Source organism: Dromiciops gliroides, chromosome 6 (assembly GCF_019393635.1).
Source record: "Dromiciops gliroides isolate mDroGli1 chromosome 6, mDroGli1.pri, whole genome shotgun sequence".
NCBI lineage: Eukaryota > Metazoa > Chordata > Mammalia > Microbiotheria > Microbiotheriidae > Dromiciops > Dromiciops gliroides.
This window is the reverse complement of record NC_057866.1, coordinates 102,176,090-102,196,448: the sequence shown is the minus strand read 5'-3', so window position 1 is coordinate 102,196,448 and position 20,359 is coordinate 102,176,090. Positions and strand designations below refer to the sequence as shown.

Here is a 20,359-nt window from a genome sequence, read left to right as displayed (position 1 = left end):
CACTTTGCCTCCTGCAGGCTCCTTGAGGCACATCCTGGCAGCAGCGACCTCCCTGAAGTAGACAAAGCCCTAGATTAGAGACTTTCCGGAGGTGGGTAGAGAAGGGACTAGACATTTTTTGCTGTTGGCCCAGTCAAAAAAGTACTCTTTTCAGACTTAGATTCAATGCTGGTAAAGTGAGCAGAAACCACCTAAGCTGCCCACCTGGTGATGACTTTTAGGCACAAGGGCAGGAAGGCAAATTTCCTTGCCTTCCAACTGCAATGTTATCCCAACACACAGGGATCTACTGTGCAGGAAGAACTCAGCAACAGCACCAATGAATGGCCATTGAATCATGATACCTACATGATTACAATATGATAAATTTCAGCCTACTTAGATTCACTCACTATTTTTTACTAAGAACTTAACAACCTTTCTTTTTTAAAAGAGAAGGCCTCTTATCTGCTTATTAACAATTCTCTGCTATTTCTCAAAGTCCCCCCTCAGTTCAGAGGTCAATGGTCACATCTTAACCAGTCTATACTGAACAGCTGAGCCTCCCTCCTGATCTGCATGGGAAGAAAGAAAGCCAGTCCCGTTGCCCTCCTACAAGATGCCAATGCAGCCTCCCTCTGGCTCTGTTCCTTTTCTGTTCTTTTCATTTAACACCTCTACTAGCAGACTCCAAATGGCCTCTTCAAGTATTCTTACACACTGCCCATGGTATTCAAGCTCCCTTACTGAGCACAGTTCTCAGAGCTCAGTGCTGGCTTTAGTTTATCCAGGAGACTGCTCTTTCTCAACCAGAGAATAACACATCGCAGTCTCCCAAGACTTCCTAACACAGTTTGGTCTATACTGTCCCTGAATACTGCCCTGGGGGAGCTTGTAGAGCTAAGAAAGGCCACATATAACCAGCTGAAAGAAGTCTGACTTGTCCAGACGGGCTGCCTTCTACTTTCTAGTCTTAAAAACAGAGGTCACCAGGAAGTCAGATCAGGTTAGTATTCCGGGAAGAGGATGGCCCACCTGACACCCCCACACACACACACATACACAATACCAATTAAGTGTTTAACAAAGAATTCATGTGAACCATAGACTCAAAAATCAAGAACATTTTCTGAACCATGCTTTTTTTTTTCCTCATGTTTGTGCTACTGGTAGTAAGAGACACTCTAGGCAAAAGGCTACCTTACATATGCCAATTAACAAAAGCTAAGTTAATGTTTGTGTGTTTTTTTTCTTTTTCTGGTGTTTTAATTCTAGAATCTCTTACCCCAGACATGGCCACTACTAGTATAGCTAGAATTGGCACTAACAGCTCAGGCTGGGGGAGCTGGGGAATTGCAAGATTTCTTAAAGGAAATCACTTCAAGTCACGCTACACTGAAAAGGGTCACTATTCATTGAAAAAGATTGTTTTCCTCCTCTTCTCTCTTTTCTCCCTTTTTTTCCTTTCTGTCTTGTTTTCCTCCTCTCCTTTTTCAAAAAGTATGAACATGCACATAAAGGTCATCAACCAAACTCAGTAGCAAGCCAGGAATTCTTTGTCATTGTTAAAATACCGTCTTGTTACAAATGGGACATGAATTTGGCCCTTGTACTTAAGATAGTGAATTACTTCTTGTGTCTGAGGTGTGTGTACTCAAGGCCAATAGCCATCTGCCTGGGTATCATTGCTTATTAAGACATTCTGACAATAAAATGTGTGGATCAGTCAATACAGTCAAGAGCTGGCCACACATACAATAAAAGGACAGTAAATTTCTTCGACAACAAACTGCAAATGAGATTACATTTGCTGACTTCAGAACAGAAATAAGCATGGTAAACAATATTGTGCTCACATTTCAAGATCAGATTCAGAAATAAGTAGGACAATCTTCTTTTCTATCAGCATATTTATAAAACCAATGGAATGCACACTATTCCACTGCAGGGGAAAGGGGGAGGAGTAGAGAATCAGAAGTTACAGGTGCCATGAGCTGGGAAAATAAACCCTGGCAACACAGTTTAATGTCCAAAAAGTTCTTCATAAATAACACAAAAGATTTTTAACATGCAATCACTTATATTAAAAATGCCAGTGTTTCTCCATGTGACATACAACCACTGTCCACAGAGTCATGAAATGTGATTTGCAAACAGCTTGGTTCCTTGCTTCCCATAACCAAGAATGCTGGCTTAGCGGCTGCCAATTCATTATAAGGAATGCAGGTTATCATCAGAAAACATTTTAATTATATACAAAAGTGATTATCAGGATGATTACACAAAATACAGATGTAAATGTACACCTTCTATAGATTCAGGTAACGATGCTGTGCTTAGCAAATTCACTGTTTCTCATTGCACTAAAGAGCTTGGACTGAGGTGAGAGGCACTAAACGTCAAACTTCAATCACAAACTAGGGAAACATAACAGAAGCACAAGTCAGAGTTGTCTTCCTTTGGGGCAAAACCCAACCAATATCGGGTGGCTTTGGAATGAATGGCCCGCTCTTCTTATACCACTGCACCCCAAACAAGGACGTCATTAGATTTGTGTGTTTCATAATCAAACTGAGTGGGAAAACAGGTCCGTTCTGGGCTATGATTGTGACATGGCGAGAGGCCTTTGCTGTTTTACATTTTACAATACCCCCCTCCCCCCCATCTACAAGAGTAGAATTTCAGACTTGAGGATGAGCTCATGGAACTCTCTCTCAAATTCTAGGAACATTAAGTCCAAAAAACACCACCTTCAGATGCCATTCTGCTTCCAATCATTTTGAAAATCCCCAAAACTGAGGTTTCAAAAAAGGGATTTGGATCCCTGATTTTCAAACTCTGACCAGGCATCATTTAACTCCATGAAGATCATTTTGGCATACTGCTCATATGGTTGCCCGGCGGCCTGGGAAGAAAGAATAGACAGATATCAGAAACTGGTGACTTCCTTTCTAGAGACTCAATCGAGTGTTACCCAGCCTTCCCTCTGTCCCACCCCCAACTTCTAGAACACTAACTAGAGCCACGTGGCAAAAACTGGGAGTGGTCTAATGTTGGTCAAGCACCTGAGGACACTCACAAAATTCTGAGCAAGAACTGCAGACCGAAGCTCCTCAGGGGCATAAGAGCTATAGAAGATTTGTAGATCATCACTGACAAAGTAGATTTGAACAGTCTGTTCTTTTGCTACCTACCTCTCCCCCAAATCTCAGCTGATAACAATATCCTCTATGATCTGTTCCTGAGGTAAATGGGCTTTAACAATTGCAAAGTCTAACCCTGGCCTGGAATTGTTGTTTCTCATCAGGAAACAAGTATTAGGGTCAGATAGTTTCTTTAGGTACATAAACCCTTTTCTCAATTCTCCTATGGTTCAAAGGGCAGGGAGTAAGCTCAGCAGTGCAGTTCACAAAGACCAAGATACCGGAACACCTACCAATGTCAGCAGGTGTGATTTAAATAATAATCAGATGTGATCTAAGCCTTTGGGCCAATTATCAAGCCTTGGTTTCATACAACTTCATAACCTTAGAGGAGCTAAGCTGGGTAACAGGTTTCCAGTCTGCTCTGCAGTGCTGCACAGGAACCTTTTTCTGACTGGGATCTTGAACATACAAGAATAAGATAAATAATAAGGATAATGACTGAACAATCAGTCCTGGCCAGTTGTCTCAGAGTGAGGTACTAAAACACCTATATAGGGAGTCACTTCTGATACTCAAGAAGAGAGCCAGCTATGGAAGAAGAAGCCAACTCTTGAGAAGAAAGTGCTCTTTGCCTTTTCCCTTGAGTCTCACCTAGGGTCCTGAGGGGGAAAAAAGATATTTCACTGTCCTTTTTAACCCAATGGTTCCTGGAAGCAGAACAATGGAGAGGAGCAGGGAGTCCAGCAAGATTCCATGCCTAACAGGAATAGCATGGTACTATGAGAAGAAAAAAGACAACAGGCCCTGCAGCACAAAAGGGATAAGATTTGCCCTTGTCATGTGTCTTCTCTACATGGTTGACTCTCTACTGGTATTCTCTTTGTGTGCCCACTCTTCCTACTAACACTATGTATTTGTGGAAAAGTGTACCCTAGGTTAATGGGGGAATGTTTTGTTGTTATGGTTCATGCTGGGCCATGCCAATAAATGATTTTGTTTTGAAAACAAAACAAACAAAAAAACACCTATATAGAGGTAACGTTTCCTCTTCTGCTTTCCCTCATGAGCCAGCCTAGAGACATCCATGCTAACAAATGTGTACCCAACACCAATCACAACAGTAAGGAAGTACAAATGACTCTACATAACCCACCACCAAGTGTCTGAGGCTGGATTTGAACTCAGGTCCTCCGGAATCCAGGGCCAGTGCTTTATCCACTGGGCCACCTAGCTGCCCCTATACTTTAATGTTGATGAAAATCAAAATTATTCAGTTTAGTGCCTGCAGTAGAGGCATTCACTTGGCTAAAAAGCATTTCCAGGTCCTTACATCTTAACTTCATTTAATACTTGTAGTTCAGAAACCAAAGGGGGTTGGGGGGGAGTGCAGGGAGAGAAGAGGAAAGGGAAGGGAAAGAGAGAGAGAGGGAGGGAAGGACAGAAAAGGAAAAAGAAGGAGAGTGAGAGTGGGAGGGAGAGGGAGAGGGAGATCCCATAGGTATCCTGGACAGCTCACCTTGTCTGGATGAACCACCAACACAGCCTTTCGATAGTACTTCTTCACCTGCTCAGGAGTCACCAGGTCTGCCATGCCAACTGGTTTCCACCTACTTTCTCCCTCCCAAAGCACCGTGTGCAACGTGGAAATGAGTGCTCTTATATTTCTCTCTTTTCCTTCAATCCAATCAAGAAGCTGAGAAGGTATGGAAAAATAAACAATCTATATATCTGCACACTCTAAAATTTTTAGTTCATTCACAAAACTTTGTATGACTTTCAGGAACTCCTGGTGTGAAAACTCTTCACCAATGAGGATGCACTCCTCTTTTGTAGCTTACAATTTTACATCAGACCTCTATCCACAATGCCATGTGCTGCTTTTCTTTTTAAAAGAGAAAATAAAACATTGTGACCATCATAGGCCTAGACTAAGCAAATTTATCTTACAATTAGCTAAAATAAACAGGATTTATCACATTAATAATATAATATGTAAATAATAACATGTAAACAGGAGCTCTAGAACTGTTTCAATTTAAGTAATCATATTAAGGTTTTGTAAAAATTAAAATAATGAGATGTTTCTCAAACAGCAGGAACCATATTTTTATATACCATTTATACTGTAATTACTTATCTATACATTAAAGTTAATGTTTTAAGAAACTATTAGACAACACTTGTTAACCTAATCTATTTATATCAAAATATTCTGGAATTTTAAATTTTCACTTATTCCAAATGACCTGCAAGGTTAGTGAGATTTTGATAAGTGGAACACTTCAAAATAACAGCCTTTAATTAACATGAATTACAAAATGTTGAAGAGCCCAGACTTGTAAAATCATCTAGGTACACGTATGTACGTACATACACACACACACACACACCCCTTTTTATTAACCAAGGTCACATAAACTGGTAGCACCAAGGCTAAAATAATATCCAAGTCTCATTTTCCACTAACAGAAAAGGTTGTTGCACCAAAGACTGACTTTAGTTGGAGATTGGTCCTGAAAATAATTATAGATTAGAATCTATAATCTTATAAAATGGCCTGCTGGTTATCAAAAGCAGTTTCTGCTCCTTTCTTCTAAACTCATATGGCCCTGTTCTGTTGACCTTTGCCCCTACTGTGAATCACAAAACAAGATGCTTGAGTTAGGAAGGACCTAGGAGTTCATATAGCCTAATGACTACTTTACTAAAGCATGATTTGGCTTTGTTTAATCACCAAGAGGTGTCCATTTGGTGCTATTTGAGTACAGCCAATGGCATGGAATGTGCTAACGCCCACCCTCTTGACAAAGTAGCCCATTCCACTTCTGGGCAGCTCTAACTATTGAAGTTTTTCTTCATGTTGACCTGTATAAACCTGCCTCTCTACAATTTCCACCCATTGTAGTTTGTATTTGGTCCTGGATTGGAGAACTAAGACTAAAACTTAATGTTCTTCTTTACAGCAATTTATTAAATACTCAAATACTGCTCTCATATTCCCCCTCCCCCCACGTCTCTTTTTCTCCAGGAGAAATAGACATTCTCAGTTTAGGTAGCATAATCCTGGTGTGGCAGGTTTCACACATTCTCACTGTCTGGGATATCACTTCAGTTTTTAGTAGCCCTCTTAACATATGGCATCCCAAGCTGCAGATAATACTCCAGATGGGGTCCAAGAAATCCAGGGGCCAAAAGGACTATCACATTTCTTACTCTGGACACCATATTTCTATTAATGTAGCTTAATGTTATATTATTATTAGTGGCTGTGGTCACACTGTTAACTCACACTGAGCCTGAAGTCTACTAAAAGATCCAGGCTTTTCTCACTCAAACTACTGCCTAGCCATACTTCCTCCATTTCTGTATTTATGCAGCTGACTTTTAGCATTTTAAGCACCAAATAAAGCAAGTCCATATTCAGAGTAGGAAAGATTATATATGACGCTACAAAACTCTCATTATGTAAAAGCTTTCTTTTCTTTTAAAGTGTAATAAATTCAGTGTATAAATTTCAAAGCTGCCTTGCTTGTGTCTGTGATTCCTTTTGTGCATTAAAAAATGCTTCAATGACCTTTTTTTGGGGGGGGGGGAGGGGTCGGGTCTTTGTAACAATAAAGCAAAGGATTTTATCTCCACCTACTAAATTTTATCTTGTTTGACCCATCTTACTAAAGTCAGCTTCCTTCATCCAGCTAAATATTAGTTAACCCTCCTAGCCTCATGCTTTACTAAGATAGAGACCATCCAACTTGAACTCCCTCATCTTTTTTTTTTTTTTGGTGGGGCAATGGGGGTTAAGTGACTTGCCCAGGGTCACACAGCTAGTAAGTGTCAAGTGTCTGAGGCCGGATTTGAACTCAGGTACTCCTGACTCCAGGGCCGGTGCTCTATCCACTGCGCCACCTAGCTGCCCCTCCCTCATCTTTTTAAGTCGACTCCTCTACATCACTTCTTTTCCTATTCCTATTGCTCGCCTTCCCAAATCTTGCATGAATTTGTCCTTTTAATCATCTTCCCTCCACCCCACCCCCCACCTCAGGCCCACTAATCTTCAATCTTTCCATAGCCACTGATGCCTTCCCTGCAGCCCACAAACATCCTAGGCCTTCCCACTCTTTAACAATCTTTCCTTTGTCCCCTTTTCATAAAACACCATTTACATCCTGCCCCTCTTTAGATCAGACTAGATAAAGCATTTATTAAGCACTTACTAACAAATATAAGTAAAAGTAAAGACAGTCCCTGTCCTCAGGGAATTTACATCCTAATTAGGGTAGAATCAGAACAGAAGTGAACATGGCTGGCCTGGGTACTTCCTCAAATGAAGGTTCCAAGAAAGAACTCAGCCATCAGAAAAGGGGCCTGTAAGGGCCTACCTAGACAACAGGTAATCTGATAGAGGTTTTATACATACATACATACAAATAACATATTATATATATATATAATTATATATATTTATATGTATAAAAAATAACATTAAACCTATTTCTGCATTAGTCATGTTATAAGAGAAGAATCAAAATAAAAAGGAAAAACAACAGCACCAAAACCAAAAGAAATAGCATGGTCCACTCAGCGTCCATATTCCACAGTTCCTTTTTTTTTTCTTTTCTGGATTTGGAGAGCCTTTTCCAACATGAATCCTTTGGAACTTTCTTGTACCATTGGATTGGTGAGAAGAATCTTAGTCCATCACCGTTGATCAACACATAATGTTGATGATACTGTGCACAATGTTCTCCTGTTCTGCTCATCTCACTCATCATCAGTTCATGCAAGTCCTTCCAGGTTTCTCTGAACTCCAAAACTGATCACTTCTATCAGATGACTGCCAAATCTACAACTCCCAGACTTCCTCTGTCCTACTCTCTCCTATTCTCTAGTCCCACAATTATAATTGCCTGCTTTTTGTCTTCACCTACTTACACTTAATATAAGTAAGTAATATAAATAAGCTCTGACCACTTACCCTATTTTGGGTAATGGCAACACTACCATTCTAGTAACTCAGGGCTAAAACCTAAAAGCTTACTTGACTTCCCCCACCCCCCGCCTCTGCTTCCAACTATCAGCTAAGTCCTACGAATTCTCTCTTGGCACAAGTTCCCACATCTATAATTTCCTTTCTTTTCATACTTCCAACACCAAGGTCAGGCCCATCACCTCTTGCCTACTACTACTATATAACTACTACTATGATATCCTCCTAAATGTCCCTACCTCTCATCTCTCCAAACTATCCTTCACACAATTACAGAACACTACCAAATGACCACAATTACCAAAATAATCTTCCTGATAAAATCCAAATGAGATATGTAAAGCACTTTGTTAACTCTATGTATTATATATTTATGTGTACATATATATTAGTTAATTAGACCATTTTATTTCCCTACTAAAAAACAAGGATAAAACACAAACTCTTTAACCTCTCATTCAGTGACCTCCGCAATCAGGCTTCACCTACATTAAGAGGCTTATTTTATTCTCATTTCCTTTCCTGTATTCTAAGTTCCCATCAAACTATATTATTAGCTGTTCCCTGTTCCCTTCAGTCCCCTCCTGCCTCTGTTTAGACCGTCTTTCAAGATGTAGGGGCAGGCTCCACCCAGATTATCATCTGAAATCTTCTTCCTCTAAAGTACTGGTCAAGTACCAGTCCCCTGATGAAGCCATCCCTGAGTCAACCCTGCTTGAAATTCATAGCTCTTGCCTCACATTTTTCATAGTACCACTTGGTTCTCTTCTTTGCACTTATTATATTCCACTTCTATGTGTGCATGCTATAACCCCCTCCCCAAAAGAAACTTCTTGAAAGCAGGTGTTATCATTTTCATCTTTGTATCATCACACTCCAATATAGTCTACTTCATATTAAAGGTGCTTAATGTTTGCTGAATTGTGGCAACAAAACATATACCACAGGTAGAACACTAGACTTGAAAGTGGGAAGACCAGAGTCTGAATGTGGCCTCAGAAACTAGCAGGAGGATCTTGCACATGTCACAACTTCTCTCTATCTCAGTTTCCTCTTTTGTAAATGGGGATAATAAGAGGCTCTACTTCACAGGGTTATTATAATAGTTAGATGAAATAATAGATGTGTAAAGCATTTTTTGAACCTTAAAATGTCACATAAATGTTAGCTACCATTTGTACTAACTTCAGAGTATGAAAATAGTATATTTCTCTCAGCCTTCATTAAATGTACTATGCTTCCATTCCTGAAGCCTAAATCAGAGTTAAAGGACTTTTCAGGATCCCTACCAGGTTGCTGGCATGTAGTAAGCTCCAATTAAAAGGCCTAACAGGGTCTTCAACTAGTCTGGGTGCAAATGACTGTTTGTAACACTCCATTCTAAAATACCACCCCACCCCCACCTCCACCAAAAACAAACCACCATCAAGCAATTTAAATGTAAGGCTTTACTTTTTTTTTTTCCTGTTAAGCTTCATCACTTCTGCCTGTCAAAATCTTTAAAATTCTTGAGCCTGTTTTCCAGTCATCTCAGCATCAAATTAACTAAAGACCTGATATCCATTCATCTAGGCCCTTTCCGTGCCACAGCTAAAAATAACTACAGATAAGTTTTGTATTACCAAACAAAAGACTAAAAACTATGACTGAATTGTTCCTAAAAGATGTTCCTAACCCCTGGAACTCGTGTGTTGTCACCAATGCCTACATACTACCCCAACGGAGTATTCACTGGTCTTGGCCTCTGCAGGTATCCTCTTTATCTCTTATGACATGTATCTACATTAGATAAGCCATACTGGCTTTTCACCCATAAATAACATCCTTTAATAGCAACCTTGTTACACATCTCTTACAGCATACTGGTACCACTGTAATAAACACATGAAATATTTTTGAATACAATGTCCCTCCCCTTCTTCTGAAGGCATGAATGGAATTAAATGGTCAAACCTTTAGCTTGAGAGGATCCATATCTTTAGACATCTCTTGCTTCCTCATCTCAGCAATTGTCTTTGGTCCTTTTTTATCAGATTTAGATGAAAATCCTTGATTGGGTAACAGATCTTCAAAATCATTTTCTGAAACTTTTGGCTTTTGAGCTAAGACACAAGATGATTAAAAAAAAACTTTTTTTTAAGTTGACCACCTGTAATTCTATTTTTAAAAACTCTATTTTCCCCATGTGGAAGACTACCTTTTTTCAAAGAAACACATTACAAAAAGCAGTGCGAGCACGCGCGCGCACACACACACACACACACACACACACACGCACGCACGCACGCACGCACGCATCGGAAAGGGTCACATGCAGTTATTTCCAAAACTCTGGGACAGTCATCTAGCTTCTATTTGGATACAAAAGGAAAATCTTACTTATTTCTGAAAAAGAAGGTGCTTATGCAGAATAGAAAACTGCCTGAATATGGCAAGGTTAATACACAGACATACATTTATACTAAGGAAGTGTGGCCCTGCATATACACTCGTTGCTTGCTGTTCAGTAGTTCAATTGTGTTGGACTCTGAGTGATCCCATGGACTTTGTCTATGGGGTTTTCTTGGTACCTTTTCTTAACAAAGATACTGGAGGGGCGGCTAGGTGGCGCAGTAGATAAAGCACCAGGCTCTGGATTCAGGAGTACCTGAGTTCAAATCCAGCCTCAGACACTTGACACTTACTAGCTGTGTGACCCTGGGCAAGTCACTTAACCCCCATTGCCCGGGAAAAAAAAAAACAACCCAAAGATACTGGAGTGGTTCCATTTCCTTCTCCAGTGTGTACCCATTTTATAGATGAGGAACTGAAGCAAACAGGAGTTAAGGGAGCTGCCCAGGGCAGGATGTTTTTAATTTTAATTTAATTTTCCTGACACCAGGCTTGGTGCTCTGTCCACTGTACAACCTAGATTTATATATATATGTATATGTATATGTATATGTATATGTATATGTATATGTATATGTATATGTATATATGTGTGTGTATATATATATAGGGAACAAACAATTTTCTCTAGTTGGTGTGGTTTAGACTTCATCAAAAGTTTATGTAACCACTAGTTTAGTATAACAAGCACATTTTCCAGCATCAATTTTGTTTTTTTCAATATGGCTAAATAATTCCCTTTGGGAAGTAGCATTTTTCAACACTACCCATACAGAGAGCTCATTATATACCATTTAATCAATCTCACACATTTTAACTCTGTTCAGGTTGTTCCAGCTCCCACCACCCCACCATGGGTTCAATAATGTTTTCCAGCTCAATGATCCTTTAGGATTAACAGAATAAAAAGCATGACACTTCAAAATGGCTTATTCAAAACTCCTACCTTTTGCTCCAGTTAATGAGTATACTTATCTGTCCCTTGGGATCAGAGAGAACATAAGAACCAGGACTAATTATAGTGTCTACCCTCCAGCTCCAGTAATGAGCCCAAAGGATTTCCCCTCTGTACATAATGCACCAACACTACATATCTGCCATTTGCTACCTAAGAAACAGCCAAGTGAAAAAAAGTGGAAGCTAAGGAGGGAAGTATTGCAGGTCATTTACTCTGAGTGTCCCAGATCTATAGTTCAGATTAGACTGTGTTGGTGTACTGCAAATAAAAGACAATTTAGGGAACTGTACCTCCTAAATCAATACATTAGTTCAGTGAATCAAGGCTGAATTCTGGGTTCTCAAGACAAAATTCTAAGAGTATCTGCCTTATTCTAACTGAAAAGGCAGTACCACAAATAACTTTAGATTGAAAGTATAGTCGATTTGGATTTATTTCTCCCCCAAATTCCCTATAAGGCTATCAAAACAGTGGGCCAAGTCATTGAAAACTAGTTTTCTTCTGAAACTCAAGTTTGGCAAAAGTCATATACTAAAGACACCTAAGACTTACCAAAACTGGGAGCTCTAATGCCCCTCTCTTCTCGTCCTCCAATAACACTGAAGTTCACAGAATAATTAGGTTTTGTCTGTGGGCTGGATTTGGTTTGTTGTGATTTTGCCTGGGCTGGCCATGATGGACCATAGCTTGGGGGTCTTGTCTGCCACGGGCTCCCACCCTTTGAAGACTGTGCTGCTTTTGAGGAAAATCCACCAGGAGAAAATCCACAAGAAGAACCTGAAAGAAACAGGGAAGTTTTCATGGAAATATGTCACCTTCAAAAACTACTGAAAACATTAACTTCTGACACATTATTTTCTTAAAATCATTGAAAACAAATGGCACAGGAATGTGAGGCTTACAGAAACACATTTTCAGAGTGAAACTCTATACACTTGGCTTTCAATTATTCAAGATGCTCTGGATACAGAGAACAAGGATAATAGGACTCAGAGACATCAGCAATCTCCATTCTCCTTCAATTAAGTCTTTGAAGAAACTAACAGTTGGAAAATGTCCTATGCTAGTATTCAACAAGCAAACTTTGAATTTTCAAGGTTATAACACTAGATAAATACCAGCCATCAGATATAATGAGGCTAAAATGTTCACAAAATGCTTTGGCAGTCTAAAACATCCATCCTCCCAACCTGGAAGGTTAAACCAAAGACAAATGACACTAAAACATTAGCTCATGCTTATAGATAAATCACAATTCTACCTGACCACTAAATTCAAGGGGTTTACATCCCCACCATAATGAAAGCAGAAAAAAATCAAGCTCCCTTTGCTCCCCCACCTCCAATTCTTTGCTCTCTGCGAATCTTATTGGTCTGAGGCACAGAAATGACTAGCTATAATGCTGCATTTGAGGTGTGGAGGATTAGTGAATTCCTCCTTAGGAAATGAATGTTTTATAAAAGCCATGCATTAATGTCAGGATGAGAAAGAGGCACAACCCTCCCTTGAAAAGTCTACTCTGTGATTATGTTACATCAGAACTCCACTTTCTAGACCAGTGGTGGTCTCCTTTTTCTCCTCTGTAAAAAGGAGATGATGACACTACCTCCCAGGATCACCATGGAAAAAAAAGTGCTTAGTAATTCTTCCAGCACTAAAGAAATATGAGTTATTATAGCACAATGGCCAGTACTGTTTTCTTGCAGAGGCAGTGACCATTGCTAGGTACCAAAAAAGAACTTTTAATGAAAAAGAGTACTTCCAAACATTCCTGATGAAAAGACCAGAGACATACAGAAGTACAAACACACAAGTCAAGAGAAACATAAAAACGTAAACATTAGTGAACAATTTATAAGAGACTAAAACAAGGATAAACTGCTTACATTCTAATATATTTAGATGATTCATGTGTTCCCAGAGAACCATCGTCATCAGGGGTCATAGAGTGAATATAACTGGACAGAGGGCCTGGGAATAATAGTTCTCTTATGTTTTGATGATCTTAAAAGAATGAAAAAGGAATGCAAAAAAGGGAAAGGATAGACGATGGATGGAGAACATAATCTCACATAATCAGAGTATACAAGTACAAGTCTATACAAAGGAGGGAAGGACAGCTGAAACGAATTTCACTGTCATTTGAACAGATCAAAGAAGGGGAAAAATACAAAGACACACAGAGTTGGGTACAGAAGTGAATTTCAGTCACCAAACAAACCAGAGGGAAAAGAGAGAAAGGAGAGGAGTAAATAAAAGAAGCTGGGTAAAGAGAGACATTGGTCCTAAGCAAAATTAATCTCTAAGGATGTCTGAAAATATATGCAGGGTCTCTTTTTGTGGTGATAAAGAATTGGAAACTGAGGAGGTGCCCATCAATTGGAGAACAGCTGAACAAGTTATGGTATATATGAATATGATGACATATCATTGTGGTGTAAGAAATGATGGAGGGATGGTTTCAGAGAAACCTAGAAAGACTTCAATGAACTGATGCAAAGTGAAGTGAGCAGACAAAAATAATGGTTTATAGAGTGACAATAATACTATAAAGACAAACAACTCTGAGAAACTTAGAAACTCTGATCAATGCAATGACCAATCACTATTTCAAAAGAATCACAATGAACCATACTACTGAAGTTCCTGAGAGAAAGGTGATGGATTCAGAATGCAAAATGAGACATTTTTCTTTGGACATGACCAATCTGGGAATCTGTTTTGCTTGGGTAGACATTTTTAACAGTTTTTTTTTCTTTCTTTCTAAATTGGTGAGTGATGGAATAGGAGGGACAGTAGGCAGATTATTGTTGTTTAAAAAAGATTTTTTTTTAAGTAATTCAAAACATACCCCCAAAATACATAAAAATAGAGACAAAAAGGAGAAATGAGGGCAAAGTAACATGAAAATAAGAAAAGAAAAAAAAGTCAAATACGGATGACAGAGGGGAAAAGAACAATTTGTTTAACAAATTTAATTCCTATTTTCAGATTAAGAAAGGTACAAATCAGGGGCAGCTAGATGGCTCAGTGGATAAAGCACCAGCCCTGGATTCAGGAGGACCTGAGTTCAAATCCGGCCTCAGACACTTAACACTTACTAGCTGTGTGACCGTGGGCAGGTCATTTTAACCCCAATTGCCGGAAGGAAGGAAGGAAGGAAGGAAGGAAGGAAGGAAGGAAGGAAGGAAGGAAGGAAGGAAGGAAGGAAGGAAGGAAGGAAGGAAGGAAGGAAGGAAGGAAGGAAGGAAGGAAGGAAGGAAGGGAAAGAGAAAGAAAGAAAGAAAGAAAGAAAGAAAGAAAGAAAGAAAGAAAGAAAGGAAGAAGGAAAGAAAGGAAGGTGCAAATCATAGAATATGCAATACACTAGAAATCTACATGGTTGCTCTAGAGTAGTGCTTCCCACCCAGTAGATGCACAATTAATACCTGTCAAATGATCAGAACATAAAAATCTAAAATAAGGAGTTCACATGAAAAAACTATAAAGTATCACAGGTAGTAAGAAATTAATTTTAAATTTTAATAGAAAAGACATCATCTTAAGTACACTAAGGAAACTTCAGCTCTGAGTCAGATTAAAGATTACTACTTAAATATGTCATAAATACCAGTGTTTAAGACAAACAGATCTAGCCTAGAATTCTCCCATACCAAGCAGGGCCTCCACTTAAAAATTTAAGCCCTACAAACTGTAGCAGTGGTTCAGCCTTTTTTTCAAATTTCAGCAACCTTCTATTTCAGAATGAACTCTCTCAGCTCTCTACCTGCCTTTTTCTAATGCAAGAGAAGCTTCTTTCTGCACAAAGCACCAGTCTACAGTCAGTGTATAATTGTGAAAATGTCCAGGTACTGCCCCAACTCACCATCTAAGTTTTGCAAGTTCCTTTTTCCTTACCCAAAGAACCTGTGTATAAATACCCACACATGCTGCTCTATGAACTCTAAGGCTCTAAGAAGCACCAATAATAACTACATGCTTTATAGGAGTCTCGATTTTCAGAAAGCCTGGATTTATTAGCCCATCAATGGCTAAAGGTTTATAACACAATAAGAGTAATGAAAACACTTGGATTTATACATACTTAAGTTGCATTTTGTAAGCTTTTACAGTCTAACATTTTAAAAAAGAAATTCCCACAAGCACTAACATTTTAGACACAAATTTCTGATTTATTGTTATAAATTTCACTCATTACCTTGAATACCTGAACTGAGATTAGCAAGGTCAGCAAAGGGATCAAAGTTCTGAGATTTAGCTTGACTGACAGATGAGCCAGAGGTAACACTTGACTGGCTTCCTGAAGAAATTGTAGAGCCTATGGGATGGAGGAAACATTTAAGATTGAATAAAAAAAGTCAACAAGCCTTTATTAAGTGTCTACTATGAAGGAAGGAAATAAGCATTTATTTCCAGGGACTATACTAAACTCTACAGATACAAAGAAATGTGTGTGCGTGTATACACAAAGGCATACACATCTCTACTCTCAAAGGAACTTGCAGTCTAATGGAGGAGAGAGAGACAACAAGCAAACCAATGTATGTGACTACTCAAGTGGAAATTAAACTGTCAACCTCAGTTTCTGGATGTAATTATGCAGTTATCCTCAAATAAATGTTGCAATAAAAGAACTGCCTTCATTTTCTTCAGTAACAGAACACCTGTTAATACCCTATACCTTCACATGCAGATTTGGCCGGCTGTGGTGATGATATATTGCCAATACTGGAGGAATCAGCCCAGGACTCCCATCCTCCCAAGAGATCAGGGTGACTGGCAGAAGTAGTCATCTTGGTAGGCTGCTCTGTTGGCAAATTCCCTGGGAAGAAAGTTCCAATGACACAGAGGGTTATTATTTAAAACAAGCATGACTTATGGGGCACACATCTCTCTGGGTATAGTCACATGTAGGTGGAAAATTATTATACCTAAATTGGATTTTTTTTGTTTCTGCAGAAATACTTGAAGTGAGGCAAACTATTCTCTAAGGACACAAATTCAAATCAGTTTTTGTTCTAGCATCCAATTCTGGCACCAAAGAGTTTGGAATAAGTTTATCTCATTGGTCTGATATTTCAACAGAGAGTAACCATCACATCTCAGTCCTTTCCCTTCAATGTCGCTACACTAAGAAGTCCTCTGACGGCTCTTGCTACCAATCAAGGGTGACAGACTGCTCTTTGGTTCCACTCTACAGTGTCAGCGTCTTAGTTATGCTCTCACAATAGCTTCTGTCAACCAAGCACCTTGTGTTTAAATAAACAAGCAGATTCCCTTGTCAGGATTCATTATCTAGGGGACTCTATCTCTGGTCTTGGTGAGAGCAATTGCCTGGCAGCACCTTTTCGAACCTTCATTTACTGACAGCAAAATCCCATTTTTACCCATTATCTCATTAAATGGAAGATAAGTAATGTGAATAGAATGACAAGAAAAAAAATCCTCCTATTTCTTTAGGCTTGAAGGTTTACAAAGTATGTTTCTCATCACAGCCCTGAGAGGATATTATTATTGTCCCCTTTCTAGAGATAAGTACACTAAAGCAGAAGTGAAATGATCTACCTAGAATCAAGCATCTAGTAAGAATATGAAAACTGGGCCTCACCTAGGCCTCCTGCATACAAGTCCAGTCTTCTTTCCATTGTACCACAATACACCTGAGCATGCTAACTGTTGTAGGTCACCATTCACTCTTACTTTTCAACTAAAGGCCATTTCAATTTTCCTCACACATGAAGCCAATCTACAACACTGCAGGGCAGGCCCAATGGACAGAGGTGGCTGCTAGGAGGTGTTGGTGTGGTGGTAATGACATAGCAGAGCTCTGAAGTATTTAACAATTTTCCATTTCTAATGAAAGATGCAAAACTTAAGCCATTGTCTCTTATCCACTGATGATTATATCCTATTTTGCATTATAATTATTTTTTTTTAATATTTCCTCTCCCTGTATGTGCCACAAAGACAGGAGCTATCTTTATATCCCTAGTACCAAACACAGTGCATTGCATATAGTAGGCAACTAATAAATGCTTTTTTTTCCTTTTTTTTTTTTGAGGCAATTGGGATTAAGTGACTTGCCTAGGGTCACACAGCTAGCATTAAGTGTCTGAGGCTGGATTTGAACTCAGGTCCTCCTGACTCCAGGGCCAGTGCTCTATCCACTGCGCTACCTAGCTGCCCCTAATAAATGCTTTTTAACTGGACTGTAAGGACAAGGAGAAGCAATGTAGCCACTGAGCTTCTAGGGCATCTGACAAACAAGAAATACAGTGATAGTTAAGAAGCCAAATATTTGCAGCATGGTCCTGATTATCATCTATTAACCAATACTGTGAAGGGCTTTAAATGCTAAACATAAGAGTTTGTATTTGTTTCTAGAGATAACAGGAAGCTATGTGGAGGTTGGATTAGAGAAGGAAGAGACCTCATGCATGGAGACCAGTCAGGAGCCAATGACAATAATCTAGGCAAGAGGTGATCACAGTATGAACCAGGGAAGTGGTCCTGTAAGGAGAGAGAAGGCCAGAATGCTAGAGATCTTGAGGAGATAAGAGATAATGAGACCGAGAAATTATCTGTCCACGTGGATTGAGAGTGAGAAGCTGAGGATTATTTAAGGTTACAAACCTACATAACTATATGGTGGTATCTTTGAAAGAAATCAGGAAATTAAAAAGAAGGATGGTTTTGCTGGGAAAGATGAGTTCTGTTTTGGACATGTTGGGTTTGAGATGCCTATGGGATATAAAGTTTGAAATGTCTAACAGATAGGTAGTGATGCTGGGACTAGAGCTCATGAGAGGGACTACAGATGGGAGTCATGTGTGTAGAAATGACGATGTCACCAAATGCAGAGAAATAAGAGGGCCCAGCACAGAGCCTTGGAGTTATCACTCAGGAGGCAAGTTATATATGATGATCCAGCAGAACAGAACAGGCAGCACTTAGGGAGTTTGGAGAACCAAGAGACGGCAGTAATGAAAACCAAAAGAGGAAAGAGTAGCCAACAGGGTCACAGTTTTAAATAGTGCAGAAAAGAGAAGAATTGATTAATCTTCAGATTAATAAAATGTCAAATGATCTGGCAATCAGATCACCACGCATTTAACACAGAAATGTCAGTTTAGTGAAGAAGCTGGAAGCTAGACTACTCCAGGGCAAGGAAAAACTCCAAGAGGTTTTTTTGTTTTGTTGGCTTTTTTGGGGGGGGGGAAGGGAGGGAGGGGGAAATGAATGAAAATATCAGGGTCTTGTTGTTGTTTTAATAAGCACCAACGGGAAGAATTTAAAGAAGTGAGTTTTAGCTCAAAATGAGGAAGAACTTTCTAAAAAGGGGAAAGTGATACCATAGAAAGAACAATAGGATTGGAGTCAAGAGACCTAGGCTTGGTTCCTAGCTCTGACATTTATCAGCCATGTGACTATAGCAAATAATAAGTATAAGCCTGGTTTTTAAATCTATAATGTAGGGATACTAATATACGGAGAGCCTATTCCACAGGCTTATTATAAGGATCAAATAAAAATGTATGTAAAGTACCATTCAAACCATAAAACACAATACAAATGCCAGCTGCTCTGAATAACAATAACCATAAAAGATCAATCCAAAAATGGAATAGGGCCATGTTATAAAACGGTGAGTTTCTCATCAATAGAGAAGTTCAGATACTAGACTGATCACCCATCAAGTATATTGTAGAAGAGAGTCATGTTTAAGGTAAAAAAAGACAAGATGACTTCTCAGGTTTCTTCCAATGATAGCATAATATGCTGCCTTGGAGGGGGAAGGGAAGGAATGATATGGGGAAGAAAAACTATTCTCCATCAGGGTAAAATGCAATATGACTATAAGAGTCAGAAGGAATCTTTGACACAAATGAGCTGATGAGTGGACACTTTGGGGCCCTCTACTCCCTTCCTGCCCTAAATTCTCCAATAATCTTTCTGCAATGAGAAGTTACTATAAACTGCTCTGAAGAATCAGAAAATCTGTTTAGAATTCCTTGTCCTTTTTATCGGATGCTAGCCTGTGAAATGTTTCAAATCTAGCTTAAATGCACTTTAGGCCAGTCTTTTAGGCCCAAATTACTATGTTAAACAGGGTTAGCTACAAAGAACACTTCAAAATGATAGGATCAGAAAATCAGAGAACTTACAGTGTTTAGTTAGCAGCAGAAACACACACCCACTAAATAAGATTAGGTAACAGGAAGGCAATTAGATTTGAGAAGGCTGTTGCTGTACCACAGGAACCCTAAAAGTACCTTTGCCTCAAGAGGAGAATTATGCTCATACTTGGTTTGTGGGAATATAAACATGGGGAAAACTTCTAATGTGCTTCTTTTCATTTATGTCTTTCCCAACCATGAAGTATCCTAGAGTCCCAAACCCAAATGTACACAGGCTCCCCAAAGCCCAGTATGTACTAGTTGGAACAAAGATGAATGCTGAGGAGAGTTACAAACAGCCAGGAATCTATCTACTAGAATATCATAATATGGCATCATTTTCCTTAAGATGGAAACCACAAACCCAAAAGTAACACAGAACATACGAAGGTATAATAAGGCAGCAATTCCATTTATATCCAATACATTATTTTCAGATAAATAATTTTGGGGGGAGAAACAATCCCACACAAGGATACCATTTTATCATCCTCAGAAAACTAATATTACAAAATGAGTAAAGTTTTATGAATTATGGGTAGTCTTCAGTAGACATGTTTACAAGAGATGTGTGTCCCTTCTATACCTACAACAGAGGCTTCATTATAATAGCACATGACAAAAAATTTAATCAAAATATCAGATATAATCTTCTGATCAACCCACAGCCTACACTACAGTGACATCAAAATTTACCAAACAACAGCCAAGGCTCACTCAC

General features: G+C 39.1%; 1 protein-coding gene across 5 annotated transcripts in view; it reads right to left on the bottom strand.

Moving 5' to 3' along the window:
- Window positions 1-1,231: 1,231 nt before the first annotated feature.
- The window catches only part of GAK (cyclin G associated kinase), a 124,868-nt gene continuing 105,740 nt past the window's right edge, over window positions 1,232-20,359 (bottom strand). For all 5 annotated transcript variants that reach the window (XM_043969681.1, XM_043969684.1, XM_043969683.1 and 2 more), the window contains 6 exons: window positions 16,143-16,283; window positions 15,660-15,779; window positions 12,014-12,238; window positions 10,066-10,214; window positions 4,642-4,818; window positions 1,232-2,884 (listed from right to left, as the gene is read on the bottom strand). In XM_043969681.1, coding sequence (XP_043825616.1) covers window positions 2,783-2,884; window positions 4,642-4,818; window positions 10,066-10,214; window positions 12,014-12,238; window positions 15,660-15,779; window positions 16,143-16,283 — 914 coding nt within the window. In that variant the 3' untranslated portion in view covers window positions 1,232-2,782. The remainder of the gene's footprint in view (window positions 2,885-4,641; window positions 4,819-10,065; window positions 10,215-12,013; window positions 12,239-15,659; window positions 15,780-16,142; window positions 16,284-20,359) is intronic.